The sequence below is a fragment of the Rosa rugosa genome, chromosome 5 (genome assembly GCF_958449725.1).
Source record: "Rosa rugosa chromosome 5, drRosRugo1.1, whole genome shotgun sequence".
NCBI classification, from domain to species: Eukaryota; Viridiplantae; Streptophyta; class Magnoliopsida; order Rosales; family Rosaceae; genus Rosa; species Rosa rugosa.
The window spans coordinates 30,593,922-30,616,966 of record NC_084824.1 but is presented as its reverse complement, the minus strand read 5'-3'; the positions used below and the strand labels follow the sequence as shown (position 1 = coordinate 30,616,966).

Genomic DNA, 23,045 nt, shown 5'->3' with positions numbered 1-23,045 from the left:
AACAAGGAAGGAGGGGCGGCAGACTGACCAAATGAACTTGAAATGAGCTGAAACTCTGCAGATCCATTCTAGACAGCCCAAGGATCATTTCTTATGAAGAGTGCCAGAGCTTTTTTTTGAGTGGAAGGCCTTCAAACAATCAGCCCAATTTTGTACAGAAGCAAAACTGGAAAACTGGACCTGTAAGAGGTCCAGCAGCATTTTCGGCCCAACCACATGAAATAAAAATCTGAAAATTTGTCAGGATTATCTACACTCATAGTGGAACATTTCATATGAAGAAGTCGAAGGCATATAATGAAGTCTTGTTGGAGAAATAATTGAAGGAATAAAGGGGCAGAAACTGACCTAAAACCAGCTCAATATTCACATGTTCATGTTTCCTACCCACATGAAGAAAGCTAGATGCTTTTCTCTTTTTCCTTGGATATATTTTTCTTCTACAATCTCTTTAATAGATCATCACCACTTCCATGTTGCTGCACCTTCATGCTTTGCTTTCATTTCATCTTTTCTCTATCTTTTCCATATTTTACAAGTGAACTTAGATCTACTTTCATTATTTTTCTTCCACTCATCATTTCACTCTTCTTTTTCTTCCCTATATAAACACCTTCTCCTCTCATTCTAAAACACACATTCACATTCAACAACAACATCTCTAAGATGATCTAAGTTCTCTCTAGAGTAAACCTCTCTAAGAGCAACTCCTCTCCCTCTCTTTCTCTTTCTCTTACCGGTGATCACACTCCTAGTCCTAGTCTTCTCAGAAGCCGACTTTCAGTGCCACCAAACCCTCTGTCAACGTGCTTCGGTCCTAGTCTCCTCGGGAGCCGACGGTAGTGCCGCGACCACAACGGTTACAGAACCAGCCAAGCAAGGGTAACGCCCTAGCAACCCAGCCAAGCTAAAGTCACGCTTTAGCAAGATCTCAACATTTCCCGGTGATTTCGCTCTGCTCAATCTGCAAAATTGAGTATCGATTGTGTTAACAAGAAGAAACTTCAGCAAAGTCCTCACCACGAGGCAGAAAGAATCCCCACGACGAGGTTGGTGCTCTCCTCGTCTACAATCGCTTGAAAGAAGTCAGGTTAAGGGACATCCCCGACGACTGCACCCGAACGGTGCTGGCACGCCCGCGCAGAAAAGAGACTGTTGACCAGCTGCAGCAAAATTGGAGCCAAACAGCATCTACTTAAGCTTCTACATGCTGGAGGGGAATCTTTGCTGACAGAACGATGTTACATGGGGGCTTTAGATGGCAGGTTGGAGATGGCACCTCTATTAACATTTGGGAGGATCCTTGGATTCCAAGGCCTGCATTATTCTGTCTGGTGAGATATGGCCCCTCCCCTCTTGTGCTAGTAAGTGATCTAATTATTGCCGGTCATTGGAAGAAGGAACTGATATTTGAAAACTTTCCTAATGATGAAGCTACTCTCATCTGTTCTCTCTTAGTACAAGTATTATTCTTGATAGAATTGTTTGGCACTTTTATAAGAAATGTAGCTTTACTACTAAGAGTGCAGATAAGATTTCATTTGTTTCTCTACATCCAGCACTGATGGGCGACTCATCTTCTAGTTTCAATCCTAGTCATTGGAAGCATCTATGGGCAGCTCATGTTCCTAGAAAGGTTAAAGTACATGTTTGGAAAGTTTGTGCTTCTATTCTTCGAAGTGCTTCTCAACTTAAAGGGAGAAGAGTTACAGTTGGTGAGGGATACTTGTTTTGTAATACAGAGGAGGAAACTACATCTTATATTAACAAGGAGTGTAGTTTTATGCGTGATGCCATGGCCTAGCACTGATTTTGCTTTCAGTTTTGGATACCTCATAGAGCTCTTTACTAGATTGGCTAGCACTATGTTACACATTGGTTCCACCGAGCTCCTTTGCTTTATTACTTATGCTTCTATGGGGGGGTGTGGAAAGAGAGAAGTCAGCGTCTGTGGGCTGGTAAGGTACGTACTATGCAACATGTTTACTTCCAATCTGATTCATTTTATTGCTACAAGGTATAGCTCGAAGCCCAAGCTGGGGCGTCAAGTAAAGCCATGGTGCCCTCCACCTGCAGGATGGCTTAAAGTGAACATTGACGGTGCATTTGACCAAGGTACACGTCAGGGAAGGTTGGGGATAGTGGTGAGGGATACTGTTGGCACGGTGGTTGCAGGGGCTTGTAGTCAGTGCTCTGATGTGCTAGTTCCCATAGTGGTAGAGGCTCTCGCTAGCAAACTAGGGTGCAAGCTAGTGAAGGTAATTTCTAGCTCCGGTGATTTTTTATTTGATTGTCTTTAGTAAGTCCAGGCAATCCAAGATGAAGGAGATAATACTTCGGATTTTGGTAGAATTGTTGATAATATTTCTCTGTCAGTTTCTTCTGCCAAGCTGCAAGCTTCTTGGAGTGGGCATGTCCCTCCAGAATTTGAATTCCTTTGTTACAAGGGAAATAGTCACAAATAGTACCCCAACTTATTAAAGTCATTCTATATTTTGATACCTCATCTTCTAAATATATCACTATGGTACCTCAACTTATTACTTATGCATAACATTCATACACGCTGCAGCTTGGAAGAAGAATTAACAATTAGTATCTACCCAACAAATTACACATGAAGAGTTATGATAAAGTGATATAGAATCAACAATTAATAAAGCTAGCAGACAATCTGATCTCATCCAGGACACTCTCTGTTTATGGATTAGCAGGCTAAAAATCAATAAATCTCTCACCTCTTCTCATTTTAATTATTCTGCTTCCTGGGATCATAGCAATAAGTCAAAATTTCCGGTACAATAACTTAAATTGATCTTCCATAAACCCTAAAATATAATATTTTCCTTGATTACAGATTTCATTTTCAACAAAAAGAAAGCAATTCTAGATCCTCTCCCATGAAATTTTTGGTGGGAAAATATAAATAGACAAAAATACCCATGACAGAAAACTACATGACACTTGAGTTGACAGAGTTATTAACTGAGTGTATCGGTGTATGAATGTTATGCATAAGTAATAAGTTGAGGTACCAAAGTGATTTATTTAGAAGATGAAGTACCAAAGTAAAGAATAATTTTATGTTGGGTACTGTTTGTGATTTTTTCATTTACAACAATTAGTTTTTATCAATGAAACATGATTTCCTTCGATTCAAAAAAAAAAAAAAAAAAAAAAAAACTCAATAAGAGTCAAAATCGCTCGAGTCCATTAAAGCTTTCCTCTCCAAACAGGTCTCCCTCCTCCTAATTCTATTGAGCTATTCCATTTGGTCCGATCTTCTTCCCCGCATATTGCTTTCCGCTAGTCCATCGTCAACTAGAATTGCCCAGATGGCTTATGAATTGACTGAGCAAAAAAGTAAGCGCTTCTTTCACTTTCCTTGCATCTTTCTTCCCCCGCAGTTAGAGTCAGAAAGCGATATATGGCTCATAAGCTTGAGGTTTTTGCTTCACATTGGCAGAGGTTGGGTTGGGTCTTCTTGGGTTTGGCATCTTATTCGCATTTCTGGGTGTAGTGCTTTTCTTCGACAGAGGTTTGATTGCTCTTGGGAATGTAAGTGCTTACCTTTGGTTTTTTGAAAGCCTCAGTTTTACTTTCTACTTTGTAATATGGAGGTTTAAGTGTTTTATTTGCTTGTGTTTGTGTCGGTAAAACAGATATTTTGGTTGACTGGAGTGGCCCTTTTACTTGGTTGGCGTTCTACATTGAATGTCTTCACTAGCAAAGCACACGTAAAGGTATGAGAAAATGAGGAACTTAGATTGAACTCGTATTAGTAATTTTCATTCCCCTTCTGTTTCTTTTCGTAAATATTTATATTCTTGTAAAAACATGATGAATCAAAGGCACATGAATGTCTCGGAAAAGAGCTACATTGAAAGTAATGCAATGGTGGTTGTCTATCACATGAATGTGCACACAATTAAAGAAATCAGGGCTATTCTATAACAAGAAAAAAAAATCTGCCTAAACCACTAATGAAATCAAAAGACACAGCAGCATCAAAAGTATGCAAGTTCTCCCCGAGTTCTGAAAACTGATGTTCATAGGAAATATTATTTTTCCTTAGCCCTGCATTCCCAACAAACAAGGAGCATCAAATAAGGAAGATGCAGGACGTATGACTTGATTTTCGTTTGGCTGGAGGTGAAGTTGATAGGCCAAGCATTCTTGACAATAGCTATTCGGCACATTAGATCAGTGCTTAGTTTTTACTTTTTTCTTTTTTTGTTTTGCGTGATCTGCCTCATCTTGATAGATTTTCTGTTAGAGGCCAAAAGATCAAACTATAATAGTACAAATTTACATCAGCTGACTGTAACAACTTGGGGACCTTTTTTTAGTCTGCAAGTATCCACACATTTGGAAGCAAGCTTGACATCTTGTAGCTGGGAGCTTTCTTAAGTTGCATCACCTATCCAAAGTTAAGATGCTGGATAGGATCAGTGCAATGATTTTAAATATTTGTCGAGGGAAAAAGGGTTTTTAATTTTATTGGTCCATCCCCTAATTTCACCCTGGTGGTTCTTTATATTCTTGTTGACCCTGGAAAATGTGACGAAACTGACTCTGATATATGTGTCTCTGATAAAATTCTGTTGTGCCATTTATTTATCTATTTATCTTTATGTTAAGAGAATGTTGTTCTTCTGCAGTTGGTAACTGTTCGATGTTGAATTGTCATTTTTTGGTCAGGGTAATGGGGTGGTGACAAATTAATTTTGCAGAAATGTTCTCCTTTCATCTTTTAATAAGATGTTGAGGGTTCTTTGAGATTCATATGCTACCTGGTTATGCATACTTTGAATATGAAAGAACTGGATGTCTAGCTGCATTATTTTGTATAATGTAATTGCATGGTATAGAGATACAACTTATGCTGAGTTTCTTTATTTTTGCAGGGTTCTGCATCTTTTCTGATTGGTCTCTTTTTCCTTTTTGTTCGGTGGCCAATACTTGGCATAATCTTGGAACTATATGGTTGTATCGTTCTGTTCGGGTTCGTTTCTTCTATCAACATTATGCTTCAAGTATATTTTATTGGTCCATAATCCCCTAATTTCACCCTGAGGTATAAATACAAGCTAACAAGTTTGTCTCCTTGGACCTTAGAAACGTGTGCGTGCCCACATACACACACACACTCTCTCTCTCTCTCTCTGTCCCTCCCTCCCTCATAACTTATTCACAGTTATTTTTTTTTGTTTTTTTGAGATTCATGTTGGAGCTTTAAGGGGCTCTAGGATAATCATCTATGATCTATGTTTGTGGCCCTTCTGGGTTACTGGATTAATTGGAATGAAGTTATAGTAGACTTATCTTTGGGTTGGGAGATAAAAGTTCCAAATATGAGAAAGTTTTCCCTTCGAATGGTGATTTCAGATCATTGTGCAGTTTTGTTGTATACAAATACTGTTACGAGGGGCCAGAATCTTATAGATCTGAAACATGTGGATGGAGCATCCTTCCCTTTAGAAGAAAATAAAGGAGTGTTGGGATTAGGGGTGTTTCTAAGGGGACAGATTTAATTTATGCAGAAGCTTGAAGCTTTTGAAAAAAAAGATCAAAGTAGTGGCGTAAGGGCTTGGGACTTGAGTTAGAAAAAATATAGGTTAGAGCAAAACTAAAAGATCTGCTTTAAAAGAGCGCTGAAAAATTACTAGAGAGAAGTCTTTTGGGTGGATTAGTCAGTAGAGAGGAGATCCCCTAGAGGCAATGATCAAAAGTGTTATGGTGACTGGTTATAGAAAGGGACTACCATATTCTTTCAGAGTTCCAAATGGGAGTAGGAAGAAGAATATTGTTGAAACACTGGAGGAGAGGGCGTGGTAGTTGACATTGTGGGATTCTATGCATATCTGAATTCAAGCTCAGGATGGGGATTTTGATGGGCTGAATTACTCAATGTCTGAAAATCAAGTGAAGTGGCTGGAAAGGCTTTTTGAGGAGGGGGATGTCAATAGGGCAATATCAGCTTGCTTTTTTGAGGATATATTGCCAGGACATGATGTATTTACCATGTTATATTATCGAGGGGATGGGGAGTTTTAAAGGTGAATTTGATCCAGGTGTTTGGGGGATTTTTCTTTCTACAGCAATGGCTTACTCAAAGCTGTCAGTGTCACAAATGACACTTACATTTGTATCATTCCAAAGAAAGTTAAGTCTTTGAATATTGAGGACTATAGGATTAGCTCAGTTTCCTGTCTTTTCAAGTTAATTGCTAAAGTGCTAGCTGCTAGGCTCCAAGAGGTTTAAGTGTTACTATTTCTTGTGCTGAGGGCGCCTTTGTGAAAACTATACAAATCACAGTGAGCTAGTTGAGTAAATAAGAAGAAGTCTGAAGGCTTGGTGCTCAAAATAGGTTTTGAGAAAGTCTAACGATCATGTGAAATGAGATTTGTTGAATATTTGCTGGGAAAGATGGGTAAGATCTGCCAACTTTTTGGTTCTGGAGGGTTGGACTGATAATTTTCCGGACTTCTCCAGCACCCATCTTCCTGTAGCCTCTTTATTGGTGTATAAACTAAACCCATCTCAGACCTGTGACAATCTAGCTGAGTAACCCAACTTCCTCCTCCCTTAGATTCCTTCTGAAACCAAAATCCTAGCTCACCTCCCAATTGTGACCCATCCGTCCAATGATAAGTTGTGCGAGTTTTTATATTATTGCCTATAGTTAAGTTGTATGAGTTTACTAGTTTCAAGAAAGAAATTCAAGTATTGATATTTGAGTTAACTGCATCCCCTTATTTATAAAGGTGTATTGATTCCTTTTCTTTTCTTTTCTCTTGTAGTGGTTTTTGGCCAACTATAAAGGTGTTCCTTTGTGAAGTTCCATTTTTGGGATGGGTTATACGATATATGTTCTGGTGAGTAGAACTTTATGTTGTTTTATTGTTATGGTCTATGCTTCAGAGCCTTCTTATGTTCACTGGATGTTCAAATTGAATAGACCTCATAATTTAATTGTTACCATGGAAGGAATCTAGCTTTACTTGGTGACAGCTGACATGTTTACTCATAATTATATTCTTTTCTTTTCCTTGTTTTTATGCAGAGGAATATCACTGTAGAAGTCAAGTCTGCCGCATTTATTCGTTATAAAAATTCGATTTGTGCACTGTAAAGACCTTTGCCGTAGAAAGAATGTCACTTTTTTTTGGGTGTGCGTGGTCGGGTATAGGTTATTGTGGAAAATGCTGTGGCAAAAGATGTATTATCAGAATTGGCATGGAAGAAGGTACGGTAGGGTTTTAATATCACATGCTTTGCTTCTGAGGAGAATAGGTTGGCAGTTAACTTAAAGATGAATTGTTAGGCAACTGGATTGTGAAAGTGAAAAGGTTTAGTTATTAGAAAGCTACGTTATCTGTTCAAGGAAAATATAAGCTCTTGTGATTTTTTAATGGTTGAGCACTTGAGCATGTAGAAGAAATCCTTGCATCAGCTTTAATTGTAGTTGTTTCACTTACTTGAATCCACGCGTTGCCCTCAATTCTTTTATTATTAGTATTATTATTATTATTTTTGTTTAAAGGTTGCTCTCAGAGTCTCAGTTTTTTGAACTTGAATTACCCGTGGTTGTAGTTTCAATTTTAGCAAGAATGTTCTTATAGTTACTAGGCCGGGCTGTTCCCTGGGGAATATACAGTACTTTTGATGCGTCTATGCCTGCCTCGCCTTGCGCTTTGCGTGTTTGTGTGCCATGCATGGGGTGAAGCTCAGATTCCTCCAAGGGATGTGTCTGGACCCCCGTTCTCGTTAATATGGCCCTGCATATTTGTTTGTAGACATTAGACGCAAACTTTGGTGCTTTTAGTACACTTGGTTTTGGTGGATCCAACCTGAAACTCTTCTCAGGTGCTTTCTAAATGTGGTGCTAGCTGCTTCAGCAATCTTGGGCTGCTTCTTCTCAGACCAGTAATCATGGACTAGTTTATGCCATTTTAGAGGAGGGGAATGTGTTAGGGTTTTAGCCCTAACCTCACAGAGATGATAAGGAAATTGAAGGAAAAGAAGAGCAAATAAACTGATCTTTCATAGATGGGTCTCAACGTTTACATATGTATCCTTCATACTGCTCACATGGATGACGACACGTGTCAGCCATATAAAAGAGATAAGAGGATATTTAGCGGATATTTAAGAAGTCATGTGCGCAGCACATGCATAAGCTAACAGACTAATTCTCCTAGTCAACTTAGGAAACTGATACATAGATCAATTTCATAACAGTCCTATCCCTCTGGAAGTCAAGCTTGAAAATCTGTGAAGTGTTGTAACAAGTCTTCAGCCTCTTCCCAAGTGGCTTCTTCCACTGAATAACATAGCCACTAGATCAACCACTTGGTCACTGCAGCATTGCCTTTTTAAAACATCCTTCTGTCTAGGACTTTTGCAAGATACCATCTTGGATTGTGAGGGTCCACATGAGGTGGTAGGTGAGCAGAAACCACAGATGCATCCCCAATCTTCGTTTTTTAGCAGAGAAACATGAAACACTGGATGTACCTTAGATGAATTTGGAAGCCTAAGCTTGTAGGCCACTGAACTTGATAGGGTCCATAATATCTGGGTGCAGCTTGTGTACCAATCTTTTTTCCACTGATTGCTGCCTGTATGGTTGGAGTTTCAAGTATACCCAGTCATCTTCTGCAAACACTCTCTCAGTATGCTTTTTGTCATAAAATTGTTTCATCCTAGCCTGAGCAATATGTAGATTTCTCTTGAGGATTGCCAGCAATTCATCTTGATCCACTGCTTCCACAGGTGTAGAACCTGGTGTATATAGAGTAATGGTAGGGGGTTCATATCCATACAGAGCTTGAAATGGTGTCATACCTATAGCAGAGTGATAAGTTGTGTTATACCACCATTCTGCCCAGGGTAGAGCCTCCACCCAAGAATGAGGTTTTTTCCCAACCACACACCGCAAGTACTATTCCAAAGTCATGTTGAGGTTCTGAGTTTGTCCATCAGTCTGAGGATGGTAAGCTGAGCTTTTGTTGAGGGCAGTACCCTGAGCCTTGAAAAATGCCTCCCAAAAGTTGCTTAAGAAAATGGGATCCCTGTCAGAGATAATAGACTCAGGTATGCCATGTAGCTTGAAGATATTGTTTACAAACTGTTGAACAATCATGGAGGCTGTATATGGGTGAGCTGATGTAATGAAGTGACCATACTTGGTTAGGAAAAATTTCGCAAACAGTACACCAAGTAAAGGCCACTAATAATTCTTATACATAAAGTTCCAAACCAAACATTTCGGTACACGAAATCTGAAACTCGACCCACTATCAGTACACGACGTCAATTTTTGACACCAAAATGTCCATTATGCCCTCAGTTCTTTCTTTTTTTTAATAATTTTTTTTTCTGTTATTTTTTTTCCTTCGTTTTTATCTCTTTCTTCTTCCTTCTTCCGGGCTCACTCCCTCGCTTCCAACGCCGCCTTCCTCACCTCCACGCTCACTCCCTCGCTTCCAACGCCGCCCTTGCCCTCTAATTGAACACCCATTCCTCCACCCGAGAACAGGTTCTGCTCTAAATTTATGGTCCTACAGCTTATATTTGTAACTCAGCCAATATTTAGTCATGTGAAAAGTTCCCATGATGCTTGGAATTGTGTATCTGATTGGTGTGCCTTCTTCTAGTGATTGTAATTTGTAATTCATAAGTTTAGACTTGAAAAGAAATATGTCTTATAATGTTGAGGATATGCGTTGTAGTTAAGTTTTAAGCCAATTTGTTGAAATTGATGAATATTGTTATTAGGAATTGGAGGACACTGAAAAGAATTTGAGAGATGAGTTGGAAAATGCACAAACAGCATTGGATACCAGTCGATCTCGCGGATCAGATGAAGCTGTTGGCAACTCCAAAACATCAGTTGAAACTGGAGATGACATGGAATCATCAAAGAAAGCTATAATAGACAAGTTAGCGGAGAGGAAAAGAGAATTGGTTCGTTGCTCTTTCTTTTGATCTTAAAATTTTCTCACATCTTGTTCTTTTTTCAGAGTGCGTGTGCACCTGTGTTATCTTATTTTGGTGACTGAGAAGTTAACAGAGGTGGGTGAGCTCGGGCTTCTTCTCACATGAAAACAGAGGTGGGTTTCGTGGAGCCGGAAGAAGGAAGAAGAAAGAGATAAAAACGAAGGAAAAAAAAATAACAGAAAAAAACAATTATTAAAAAAAAAAAAGAACTGAGGGCATAATGGACATTTTTGGTGTCAAAAATTGACGTCGTGTACTGATAGTGGGTCGAGTTTCAGATTTCGTGTACCGAAATGTTTGGTTTGGAACTTTATGTATAAGAATTATTAGTGGCATTTACTTGGTGTACTGTTTGTGAAATTTTCCCTACTTGGTTAACCTATCAACAACCACCATAATTACTGTTTTTCCAGAAGAGCTAGGTCAGCCTTTAATGAAATCCATGGAGATGTTAGTCCATGCTTTGTCTGGAATTATATTGGGTTGCAAAAGACTAGGTGGATGTATAGTCTCATAATGATTTTGCTGGCAGATGTGACAAGCATCCACAAACTTCTTGATATCTTGATGCATGCCAGACCATGCAAAAGACCTTGAAACTCTTTTAAGTGTCATATGCCTGCTAGCATGTCCCCTACTTAACCCATTATAGAACTCCTGCATAATTTTATCTCTTCAATTATCCTGTTTTGGGACAAAAATCTTGTTCATGTACAGCAGTTGAGAATTTAAAATAGAATAATGAGGATGAGAGTGAGGGTCCTATGTAACTTGCTGCAAAATGAGGTTAGCTTCAGGGTCAAGCAGACAAGCAGCTTGAATATCTTTAATGACCCCATAAACAGGTGAAGAAATATCAATATTAGTGTTTAAAGCCCCATACTTAGATATGACGTTAGTATCTATGTTGGTTAGCTCCTCCTTCCTGGACAGTGTATCAGGAGCAGAATTATTCTTACCAACTTTGTAGTGTATAGAATAATCATAGCCAAGCTTGAGTAGCCATTTTTGTTGTGCAAGTGTGGAAATTTTTTTGATCCAAAAAATATTGAATAGTCCTGTGGTCTGTATAAATCTTGAAGTGCTTCCCTAATAGGTAGGGCCTTCAATGCTGCACTGCAAAAACCACGGCCAACATTTCTTTATCATAAACTGAAAGTGCAGCATGCCTAGGTGCCAAGGCCTTGCTAAGAAAAGCAATAGGGTGCCCTTCTTGTGATAAGAAAGCTCCAATGCCAATACTCGAAGCATCACACTCAAGAACAAATTCTTTTGTAAAATCTGGAAGTGCCAACACAAGTGTACTCATAAGGGCATGCTTGAGAGCTTTAAATGCCGCCTCAGATTGTTGAGTCCAATGAAAGCCTCCAATCTTCAACATATCAGTCAAAGGCTTAGCAATTAAACCAAAGTTTCTCACATACTTCCTGTAGTACCCAGCTAGCCCCAAAAAACCTCTCAACCCTTTGATAGTCTTAGGCTTGGTCCAACTCTTAATACATTCAACTTTTGCAGCGTCCACAACTACACCCTCTGCACTGATCACATGTCCTAAGTACTCAACACTTGGAACTCCAAAACTACACTTGCTCTTCTTAACTTTCAGAGAGTGTTGTTGCAGTTTCACAAAAACCCTTTCCAAGTGCTCCAAATGAGAATCAATGAAGGGACTGTAAACCAGGATGTCATCAAAAAACACTAAAGCAAACTTTCTTAGATAGTCCCTCAAAACATCATTCACCACAGACTGAAATGTAGAAGGGGCATTTGTGAGTCCAAATGGCATGACCAAAAATTCATAATGGCCATTGTGTGTCCTGAAGGCAGTCTTACTCACATCAGCAACATCCATTCTAATCTGATGGTATCTAGATCTTAAGTCAAGTTTTGTGAAAATGGTGGAACCATGTACTTCATCCAGTAGCTCATCCACCACAGGAATTGGATGTTTGTCCTTAATTGTAACAACATTCAAGGACCTATAATCCACATACATTCTCCATGTGCCATCCTTCTTATTGACTAAGAGCACAGGTGAAGAAAAGGGACTGATACTAAGCTTAATTACTCCATTGTCAAGCAGTTCTTGAACAATCTTTTCTATTTATGCCTTTTGAAAATGGGGGTAACTGTAGGGCCTCACACTTATTGGAGGTGTGTTTGGGAGCAATTCAATCTTGTGATGATCCTGTTTCCTGCTTGGTGGAAGAGTTGTTGGTGTGCTAAATAATTCTTCATACTAGCTGATTAAACCCTAAATATGAGCATTTTCAGTTGCAACAGTCTGATGCATTGAGGTTGGCTATACTTGGACCAGCATGGCCTCTTTCTCCTTCTTGAGAAGTCTGGTTATGGCCTTGCAGCCAATGACAGTTGCTACAGCCGTAGTATCACCTTGAAGTTGATACTTTGACCCCTGTACACAGAACCTCATTTTCATTGTCTCAAAATTCCACACTATATCACCCAAAGACCTGAGCCAACATGCACCTAAAACTATTTCACATCCAGTCACAGGTAGAATGTAGAAATCATCAATGAAAGTGTATTGCTATAGTTGCAGGTCAATCTTGGCTTCCCCTCTAGTTTTCATCTTAGCACCACTAGCAAGGATGACATTCAAAGGAGATAGTTTATGAATCTGAGTCTTGGTTCCCTTGAGCAACTGTGGATGAATAAAATTATGAGTGGCTCCTGAATCAATAAGAACATGTACCAACTTTTTATTGAAAACACCCTTCAGTTGCATGGTGGCTGGATTGGAATTACTGTCACTCATAACCTGCAATCTGATCAAGGGTTCTTCAATGCCAGTGATTGGGGGAACTTCTTCCTCCACTGCTTCTGTTACCTTGATAAGCTCACCTTCATCTTGAGCTACTTCCATGATCATCAACTGTCCTTTCCTGCAATTGTGGCTTGGTTTAAATGTTTTCTCACAAAAGAAACATTGATTTTTGACCCTTTTTTCTTGGTATTCAGCTTAGGATAACCGCTTGTTCCCAGTATGGGATGTGTTCCCATTTAGTACTTGAGCATTTCTGGTGAGGAAGATGCTTAAGTCCTTGCACTACAACCATGGGAAGTGAATTTTAGTGTTGAAGTGAAGTGAGTAGGACCTAGTGCCCTGACCTGGCCAGAATTCCTTGAGTAGCTCCTATGGCTTTCACTTCTAGTTTCATAAACCCTTGCTAATTCACAAGCCACATAGAGTGATCTAGGCTTTTGTGCTTGCACATTTACTCGAATATCTTCCTTCAAGCCACCAATGAAGCAAAAGAGCAGTACCTCAGGGGGAAAGCTAGGAGCTCCCCTTGATAGCTTTGTGAATTGTTCCATATAATGTTCAACACTGCCAGTTTGAGACATCCTTGCTAATGCAGCCTGGTACTCTGACCTATTATAGCTACTAAACTCCCTCATAAGTAGATCAGAAAGACCTTGCCAAGTATGAGGAAATTCATGCCTAAAACATGTACCATCTATCAGAGGCTTTGTCTAAAAGATGCATAGTAGCAATAGAGAGTTTTCTATCCTCAGGAATCTGGTAAAACTCAAAATACTGTTCAGCTTTATTAAGCCATTCCACAGAGTCACCTCCACTGAAAACACTAAATTCAAGTCTCATCTGCTTCATGGTTGGGAGGTTGGGATCAATGTAAGGCATTTGGAATAGATTCTGAGGCATATATGGTACTGTGCCATGATAAGTTGGTGGTGGAGCCATGTTGGATTGAAACAATGGATATTGGAAGTGCTGGGATGTAAATGGAAAACTGGAATTAGGTGGTGTCAAACTGGTAGTGGTAGTGGTGGCAAAAGTAGGAGGCAAAGAAGTAGGAGGTACAGTGTGGCCTTGAGCTATGCTTTTAGCTTCTGAATAAGTGGGTACATCAAATGGCAACATAGGCTTGATAGTATAAGGGCCAGAATAGGTCATGGCTAATGAATCATGCTCCCCCAAAAGATGGCTGGAGTGAGACACAAATGGGAACATTGGTGAATTCCCAATAGGGAAACATGGTCCAATAAAAGCATTGAAAGGCTATGAACCAAAATATGAATGTTGAAAATACTGAGGTTAAGGCTGTGTCCCTCCCCCGTAACCCAATGGAGGTTGAGAACTAGTAGAACACTACTCATGAAAACCATAGAGCTACCAGTGCTAGCTCGATGATGCTGAGAACCAGCAAGATGCATATCCTTAATGGGTTTTGGCATAGGATCCATATTAATAAACTGAGCATCAGAAGTCACATGTTTTGGACTAGTAACAGTCTCACTGATAAACCCTAGCAACACATCATTATTATCAAGATTCAAAATAGGAGAGTGAGTCATATTACCCTCATATCTGGCCAGTGTAGAGAAAGACATATCAGAAATGGGTGGTAATTTTGGTGGAGGGACTGGAGGTGAGACAGATCCAAATCTGACGTAGCCATCCGGTTGAGGAATGGCGATGCTGCCCTGTTTGGTGAGTTGAAGCTACTTCAGCTCCTCCATGAGCACCGCTTTGAAACCTGCAAAGGAAGTGGCCATGGAATCCTGAAAGGAAGATTGCAGAGTAGCCTGCATCTCTTCCATGGGAGCATTGGTCTCATCACGATGCACTTGGAGCTCAAACTCCATGTGAGAGAGCTCACCGGGGATGTGTGGCGGTGATAGTGGCTTATGCCCTGGCCTATTAAGCTTGACCATTCCAGGCTCTTGATACCAATTGTTAGGGTCTTATCCCTAACCTCATAGAGATGATAAAGAAATTGAAGGAAAAGAAAAGCAAATAAACTGATTTTTCATAGATGGGTCTCAACGTTTACATTTGGGGATATATATATCCTTCATACTACTCACATGGATGACGACACGTGTCAGCCATATAGAAGAGATAAGAGATTAAACTCTAATGACAGTTAATTAACTCTAACAACTAATTAACAAGATTAACGGATATTTAAGAAGTCATGTGCGCAACACATGCATAAGCTAACAGACTAATTCTTCTAGTTAAGTTGGAAATAGATCAATTTCATAACAGAATGCTCAAAAATATGGGAATAAAGTTGAAATCCTTGTTTTTTTTCAAGATCATTATGGCTAGAATAATGTTTTGTCTGTGTTCTTTAAAAGTTGGTCGCTGCCTAGTAAGCACGGAAACGACGTCACATTATTGATGGAGTTTATGTTGGTAAACCCAATTGACTACTCCAATGATCTTCCTCGTGTATTTAGGACAGGCTTTTCTCCTTTAAATGTTGGGTTTCATTGGCTGACATGTTTTTCGTTTGGTCATGGTTTTCGGTTGTCTATTGTTCTTTGGTAACACAACCTTCTGATGGTGCCCATCTCAACAGATATAGAATCCTAGTGGGTTTGAGATTCGAGTATGGGAACCAGGTTGTATCCGGATTTCAGGCTCTAATTGAATTTGGTGCGTGTTTTGGGAGCTTTACAAGTTTGGATCAGGGATCCGAGTAGGTTCGGTTTCTGGACTCCAATCTAGATAAAATTTTCATGCACTTTTCGGTTTTGGGATTTGAGTTTTCTGTCACCCCACTTCTAGTATAAGAACATGGATTTGTAGTACATGTAAATCCAAAGTTGTAAAGGAAATCCTTTTTAGGTGGAGGTATTACTTATTTCTTAGTTGGGTCCATTTGTATGGTTTCTCTAGGATCGTATATTTGTCTGTATCATCAGAGATGCTAGTTTTGAATTTATATGCATCTAACCGTACTTGTAACTCTATTTGTTATTCAAAATTAAAGTAAAAGAAAAAAAATTGTCATCGTTTTGTCAAAAAATAAAATAATTTAGTAATACATGTGGAACAACATCACGCACTCTAAGTTACTCAGGCTTGCTCACATAAGGGAAAATTTTAAGAGATTGTGAGAGAAAAATGCATCTCAACCACATGTATTGAATTAAAAAGCTCAATTTATAATAACTTAAAACTATGCATTTGTTTGTAGCTGTCAGATTCACTTGTCCCTCATAGTTCATTAAAAACTGTCCCTCAGGTGAACAGACCTCAAAAGTTACTAACAATAGAATGTAGAGAATTTGAGGGTAAAGAAAATTCATAGAATACATCCATGAGACAATATATCTAACCCATAGTCTAAATGGAATGAAAACTTGGCTCAGGAGATCTTTTTTTTTTTTTTAATAAATGGCTGGTGTGGTTGCCCTCAAGCCTTGATTAATGAAACTACCAAATACAAAAAGGGGGGGGGGGGATATTGAGCCTAAACCTCTGAGTATAATAAGCATCGAGAGAACATTCTAAAATTATATCAGCAGTCTCTACCAAAAAAAGTATTCAACCAGGCATCAACTAGCAAAAAATGCTCTACTGGCTACTCTATATGCTTTGACATAGCAGTTACCTAACAGAAAGATAACTCGATTACAATAATCTTTTCTTTTTTTTTAATAAATGGCTGGTGCAGTTGCCCTCAAGCCTTGATTAATGAAACTACCGAATACAAAAAAGGGGGGGGGGAGTATTGAGCCTAAACCTCTTATTATAATAAGCATCCAGAGAACGTTCTAAAATTATATCAGCAGTCTCTACTAAAAAAAGTATTCAACTAGACACCAACTAGCAAAGAGTACTTTACTGGCTACTCTATATGCTTTGACATAGCGGTTACATAACGGAAAGATAACTCGATAGGTAACTCGATTACAATGTAGCATGATTACCAAAAGCACAGTTTTCCTACTATGTTGCTGTCGGAGAATAAATCTTACGACACTTAGTCTTATCATGCCACTAGAAGGTTGCGATCATTTGATAAAGTAAGGAACTCGCCGCCTACCTAAAGCAGACAAGACATTTTGAATGCACACACAAGAACATAGTCTGACTAGCCTCGCACAACACATATAGAGACTTATTGCTTGCAAAATGCACAAAACAACTAAACAACCTAAAACATTAAAAGCATTAAAGGAAAAAAAAAATTAGCCTAGGCAAGGCCGACAAAGTGAACCCAAACCTCATCTCCAGCCCATATTGGGCCCACATGCAGCATCCAAGCCCAAAAGACCAAACCAGCAAGGTATCCAGCCCTCCCGGCCCAAATCAGCAGCTGCATCGTCCAGCCACCAAAACCACCTTCCCACCACTGGTGTCGGGCCACCATCATCGTCCGACCATCGGCGGACTACTTCAAGCATCTCAATCCACCCAACGCCAACTGATACATGGAAACTCTACAATAGGATCCAAATCGAACGTTCGAGCACCATTAGCTAACCCAATAAGTCATCGATCCTAACCGACCTTAGATACCGGGCATTGAATCTGGCCCACCAACCGCTGACCGCCACCATACGCTGCTCCGACCCAACAAAAGCCCATTTCTTCTCCGATCCCAGCCCGCATCCACGACTCAGCCACTCCCTTTAACCGAGGGAGACGAACCAAAACACCTAGCCTTCTGATCCAATCTCTGAGAACACATCCCTTAAACAAACCATCAGTCTAGCCTCACCCATCATGTACCGGCTAGGCTAGAGGCGATCGCCGGCGCCGAGGCGCAGCCGGACATGCACTAGCATAGACAAAGGCGTCCTCTAGGGTTTTCCTCTAGAGAGAGAGCTTTTTTTGAAGAGAGAGAGGCTCACGAACAATAATCTAGCAATACAATATGCTTGATTATTATTGATATATACTTGATAATGTAGAACAACATCACACGGGCAAAGAAGCATTAAGTTGTCTTAGTCACCGTCCCTGGAATTTATTCCACAACAATCTGTTTAGTTGCGTAAGAGGCTCGTCATTGTTAGTGACATTTCTTTTCTCCAAGTAATCAATCAGTTTCCAAGTTCCAACAATCAATAGAGTAAAATAACCATAAAAATAAATAAATAAAGATAAATCCCCGTTTTTAGAGAAAGAAGTTTAGTAGCTAAAACAAAGATGTCATCATGGCTTTTGCTTGGCCACTGCCCTCATCTATCAGCAACTGTTCGCTAGCTTTTCATGATTACTTAACAAAAGGTATTGCAATTCACACTCTTCATTTTACAATCTACACTCCATGTTTCATTTTTTAGTGACTTAAATTTTTGTCTTTAGTAACTTAGTTTTGTCTTTATATAAGAATTTTAATCAAAAAACAAAAAGAGTGTGGATCGTAAAATAGGGAGTGTGGATTTCACCCCCTTAACAAATAGATGTTAGACCTTGATGAAGATTAGGTTTGCTCCAAAGTTTCATGATTAGCATTTCACTGTCTACAAAACATTTCCTTTTAGATCATATTACATTTATAGGAGAGAAATATAGTACCAAGTTTAAAAGCCCACATTAACAAACAATAAAGTTATATAAATTCGTTTCAAGTCAGATAGAGCAAGCAACAGAGACTAAAGTGAAATCCAACCTAAACTACATATGAAAACAAAGAAATATATTGAGAAATATAGGTACTTATAGGTGGACATATATGAAAAAAACACATATGAAAAAAAAAACATATATAGAAAGTTTAACCTATAAATAGTATAGTACACCTCCTTATAGGTGTAGAAATTGGAGATATTAATTGAGAGAAAAATTCAGCTACCGTCCCTAAACTATGCTGCCAAGGCCAATTTGATACCCGAACTCTCAAAAGTATCAATGTGATACCTAAAGACGTATTTTGACATCAACGTGATACTTCCGTCAAAAATCTCTAACGGCTCCGTCTATTTGCTGACGTGGCAAGCACGTGGGTCCAAAAAAAATGTGCAATGACCAATTTACCCTCTCTTTTTTTTAATTCATTTTTTTTTCTTTTCATTTCTTCTTCTTCTTCCTCTTCTTCTGGAATTTTGTTCTAGCCAAACCACTGCAACCTCTGCCGCAAGTTCCGCCACCCCAAAATGAATTCTGACTCCGTGTTCTGTGTCGGAGTGAAGTCACCAAACACTCATCAACCTTTGGTCGGAGTGAAGTCGTTATAATGGTAAAACCCAGGTTAAAATGAGAAAATCCAATCCCCACTTCAACAATTAACCCATCTCATCTCCTCTCTTTGCCTTCCGATCTACAACTGTATTTTGTACCCACCACCAATTCCAATTCCAAAAACCTGTCAAGATTACTCCTTGGCATTAATATGGGATCAAGCCTGCTTTTGCTGCTGATTGTATCTCTTTCTTGCTTTCCCAGCAATGTAAAACCTGTCCTCTCCACTAACATTTCCAAACTGTAATCTTGTACCCAACATTTTCCAAAGCTCAAAACTTTAAGCTCGAGAAAATCAGAACCAACACCTCCGTTTTTGTAATCACAAAAACAGAGGAAATTACAATCACTAAACAAGAAACCAACAAATACCCTATACCCTTTTCTTTACTTATCTGATTTCCCAAGTTAGAGAAATGGATAAAAACCCAACTCATAAAACAAATGAAAAGGTACTGGGAGCTCAGTGAGGCTGAGGTTTTTAACCTTTGTCAAAGTTTTACAGAAGGAAACAAAATTGGTATCTTTCCCTTTCTGGGTTAACCAAAACCAGCAGAGCAGACCCAAATTCTATCTTCAAAATCCCAAATTGAATCAAGGATTGTACCCAAGTGATCAAATCAAACAAACCAGAAAAAAGACTGAAACTTTGGATCGGAAATTTACAAGGGTAATGAACAGAGTTACAGAGCAGTGCGTATTAAACAAGCTAGAGCCGAATGGGATTTGTGTGAAGGATCATTACCTGCTAGATCCAGATTTTGCAAACTAATGCAGTACTCAATCGACTTGGGAATCGTGCCTGACAGAGACATGTCTTTGAGCTCAAGGTTGTAGTGCACTTGAACACTCCACAGAAGCTAGTGAACTCAGATCTAATGCAAAAAGGAAAAGAGAGAAAGAAAGAAAGAGAGCTCGTATCTTTTAGAGGTAGAGAGGGGGAGGACTTAACTGGTTCTTTGTTATCGGTTCTCTTCTACTTCTCTATATCCAGTTGGTTTCGGAGATGAAAGAAGAAAGTGAAGCGAGTTCGAATGCCTCACTCTTTCCCCATATTTATAGCTAAATTACTCCACACTTACATGCTCCGGCCCCAGAGCCTCCTCCTCGTCGCCGACACCGGCGGTGATCTCAGTCCGATGCTCCGACTGTTCTTCATAAGCCACAAACACTTTTGATAAAAAAAAAAATTTCTCCATTTTGGCTGTTCTTCATAAAGCCACAAATTCATTCCCAGAAGATAAACAATAATTTCATTTTATTGGAAGAACAAGACATAGATTGATAGAAAGGAGAAGGGATCAGATTGGGAAAGGAAGGAGGAAAAGCAAGAGAGAGAGAGTTCGATCTGTTTTTTCTTTTTTCTTTTGTATTTTGTATTTTCTCTAATGAATTAGTATAGAAAGACAATTTTGCCCTCAATAAAAATATCACGTGCTTGCCACGTCAGCAAACAGACGGAACCGTTAGAGATTTTTGACGGAAGTATCACGTTGATGTCAAAATACGTCTTTGGGTATCACATTGATACTTTTAAGAGTTCGGGTATCAAATTGGCCTTAGCAGTATAGTTTGGGGACGGTACTGCAGCTGTAAACTACTTGATTGGCATCATGATTCTAACTGCATCAACGAGCAAGAGCTTAGCTGGTTCCATGCATATTACAAAGTATATTCATTGTTTCTCACTTAATTGCAAAGTTTGAGCTTTATAATTCTTTGATTTAGAATAAAAAACTGCAAAGCCAAGCTAGAAGGATTAGGGTTTGTAAAACGAAATTGAAAACCAGAAAAATGAGTGTTGTGTTATTTTAGTCTGAGAATGGATCTGGCAGCATAAATTGTTGGGAAATTAATCCCCGTCACGCAAGTACTACTAGTAGAGATGGAAAGAAGAAATAAGCAAGCCAAGAAGACAACAAGATTTATCGAGGTTCGGCCAATATCCTTGCCTACGTCCTCGGAGAGTTTCACCTTCACTAATGAGAGATTTACACAAGTACAAGATTACACCGCTCAAATTTATACACAACTTGAGCACTCAAGTTTATACCCAACCCGAGCCCTTGTATCCAATCGGATACCCCTGTACACCCTCTCTCAACCTAGAAGATTACTCTACCCCAAGAGCTATTCACACAACTCACTTTTCTTCTATACACGAAGACCCGAGTTGCTCACAAACTCTTTTTGTTTCTGCTCTCTCTCTGCATTCCTCCTCTTGCCGATATGGGAATATATATCCCCCTCTCTCACACTCTCTCTCCAGCTCTTTCTCCAAAGCCGACATGCTTTCTTCTTTTTCTTTTTCTTTCCCCTGTTTTCTGCATGTTTTCTTTTCCCTGTCTGCTTGCATGTTTTCATCTTTCTTGTCTCCTCCAATAAAGGAAGTGTGAAAGGAACCATTAGAAAAACACTCTTGTTTTTCTTCAATGCCAGCAACATGCCTACGGGCTAAAAGAATCCAACTCTAGCTTTATTCTTTCTTTATTTCCTACAAGACAAACATCATTAATAATGATGTCTCTAGCATGAGGAGGGAACCCAACATAAATCGGGAACGAAAAGAATAAACTAGTGAGTTTAATTTGTTGTATGTAACCATGCATATCTGAATAGCATTTAAGAAAAGGAGGTGAATGCAATTAAGAAAATTTGCTGAGAATTAAATTAAGTTGGCGTAGAGTTGGAGAGTTCTGAGGTGGTGTGTCTGTATTGGTCTCTTAAATGCTTTGATGGAGCTACAGAGTTGGATTTTGAGGCATTAAAGTGATATCTACTTGCCACCTTAAATGCTTTGGCCTGCCCTCCTCTCTTTAATGCATGGCTTCTATCTGATCGATGAACCCAATTTTAATAACACTCTTTAACTAATTCCTTTGCAACTCTTGAATAATCAAAGGTGGAGGGATTAAATTTGGTTTTGTATTATCCCAAATTTAAAGTTTCCTCTCGTTCGTTCGATATCCTTCTTTTGTTTTGGAGGGAGATGGAACTTACAGAGCTCTCTTTAGCTCCAACGATATCTGCAGAAAGCAAGAACATGAATACTAGCAGGAAGAAGAGGAAGCTTTTTGAAGATGATTACCTCCTGATGAAGATTAATGAAACATCAGTAGTTCGTACAAGTCATGTTGATCTCGAGCTTGAAAACCCTTTGCCATTGGATTGGGAGCAGTGCCTTGATCTTAAGGCAACTAAATATATATATCTCTCTAGCTAAATTTTTCTATCAGTTCGTACTTTTTCAATTTCGATCAAGTACATCTTCTACAATTAGTTATCTCGATCATAATGTATATTTTAATACTGGTGTTGCAGTCGGGAAAAGTGTACTATTTGAACAGAAAGACGTCGAAAAAGAGTTGGAAGCGGCCGTCAAAGGAGGATCAGGAAGAGGCACATCTGGACCTTGAGCTCCACATCTCGAGCACCTTCTCGGCCGATAATTCGTGTTCGGAGCAGCGACGTTGTCGAAGAAGCTCAAAGAAAGTAACTGCCGAAGAGGTGGTGATCGGCAGTAGCAATAATAATATGATGCTGGCTTTGGCTTGTTTGAATTGCCATCTGCTTGTGATACTCTCCAAGTCTTCTCCTTGTTGCCCCAACTGCAAATATGTCCACTCATTTCCACTTCCAAGTGCCAACCAAAATCTCAACTCAAGTCCTTCAACTTGATCGATCGAGCTAGCATTATCTAATTAACTCAGATTAGGGAATTGTAGTAATGAGATATGTTAATTGGTTTGCATTCTTGTATATATTCAAATAAATAAAAGATATGCAGAGCCACTCCATTCCCAATTTAGTTTGGTTATTGGTTATCCTAACAAACAACTAATTGTGTTTCGTAGAGTTGGAAAATTTTAACAGGTCGTTTTTTTTGTTGTTGAAAAGAAGTTCTTTTCATTGAATTAGCGATGTGTAGACAGGTGGTTGGTGTACATACTAGTTGGTATTTCACTAGGTTTTGGCACTATCAGCTGGGGCCCGTAGGAGTACCCAAGTACCAGGCCACGGGCCAGGTTCACAACCCACCATGATGGTGGGCTTCACGGACGACACCCTG

At 39.3% G+C, this 23,045-nt stretch overlaps 2 protein-coding genes across 2 annotated transcripts; both read left to right on the top strand.

Annotated features, from left to right (window-relative positions):
- The first annotated feature begins 3,203 nt into the window (after positions 1-3,203).
- On the top strand, positions 3,204-7,486 carry LOC133712205 (vesicle transport protein GOT1). Its single transcript, XM_062138322.1, has 6 exons — positions 3,204-3,363; positions 3,467-3,558; positions 3,663-3,743; positions 4,908-5,005; positions 6,804-6,878; positions 7,067-7,486. Coding segments are annotated over exons 1-6 (375 nt in total). The 5' UTR covers positions 3,204-3,335; the 3' UTR covers positions 7,068-7,486.
- Positions 7,487-21,748: 14,262 nt separating this feature from the next.
- Positions 21,749-22,841, top strand: LOC133711989 (protein CURLY FLAG LEAF 1-like). Its single transcript, XM_062138066.1, has 2 exons — positions 21,749-22,169; positions 22,298-22,841. The coding sequence occupies exons 1-2, from the start codon at positions 21,966-21,968 to the stop codon at positions 22,652-22,654; spliced, it is 561 nt and encodes a 186-aa protein (XP_061994050.1). The 5' UTR covers positions 21,749-21,965; the 3' UTR covers positions 22,655-22,841.
- The last annotated feature ends 204 nt before the right edge of the window (positions 22,842-23,045 follow it).

What these genes read in the sequence shown, in the direction of transcription:
- LOC133712205 (XM_062138322.1), top strand. Translation starts at nt 3,336, where the DNA reads ATGGCTTATGAATTGACTGAGCAAAAAA. An exon ending in CTAGCAAAGCACACGTAAAG is followed by an intron (nt 3,744 to 4,907) that starts GTATGAGAAAAT and finishes TTATTTTTGCAG; the next exon opens with GGTTCTGCATCTTTTCTGAT. An exon ending in GGTTGTATCGTTCTGTTCGG is followed by an intron (nt 5,006 to 6,803) that starts GTTCGTTTCTTC and finishes TTTCTCTTGTAG; the next exon opens with TGGTTTTTGGCCAACTATAA.
- LOC133711989 (XM_062138066.1), top strand. Translation starts at nt 21,966, where the DNA reads ATGGAACTTACAGAGCTCTCTTTAGCTCCAACGATATCTGCAGAAAGC. An exon ending in AGCAGTGCCTTGATCTTAAG is followed by an intron (nt 22,170 to 22,297) that starts GCAACTAAATAT and finishes CTGGTGTTGCAG; the next exon opens with TCGGGAAAAGTGTACTATTT.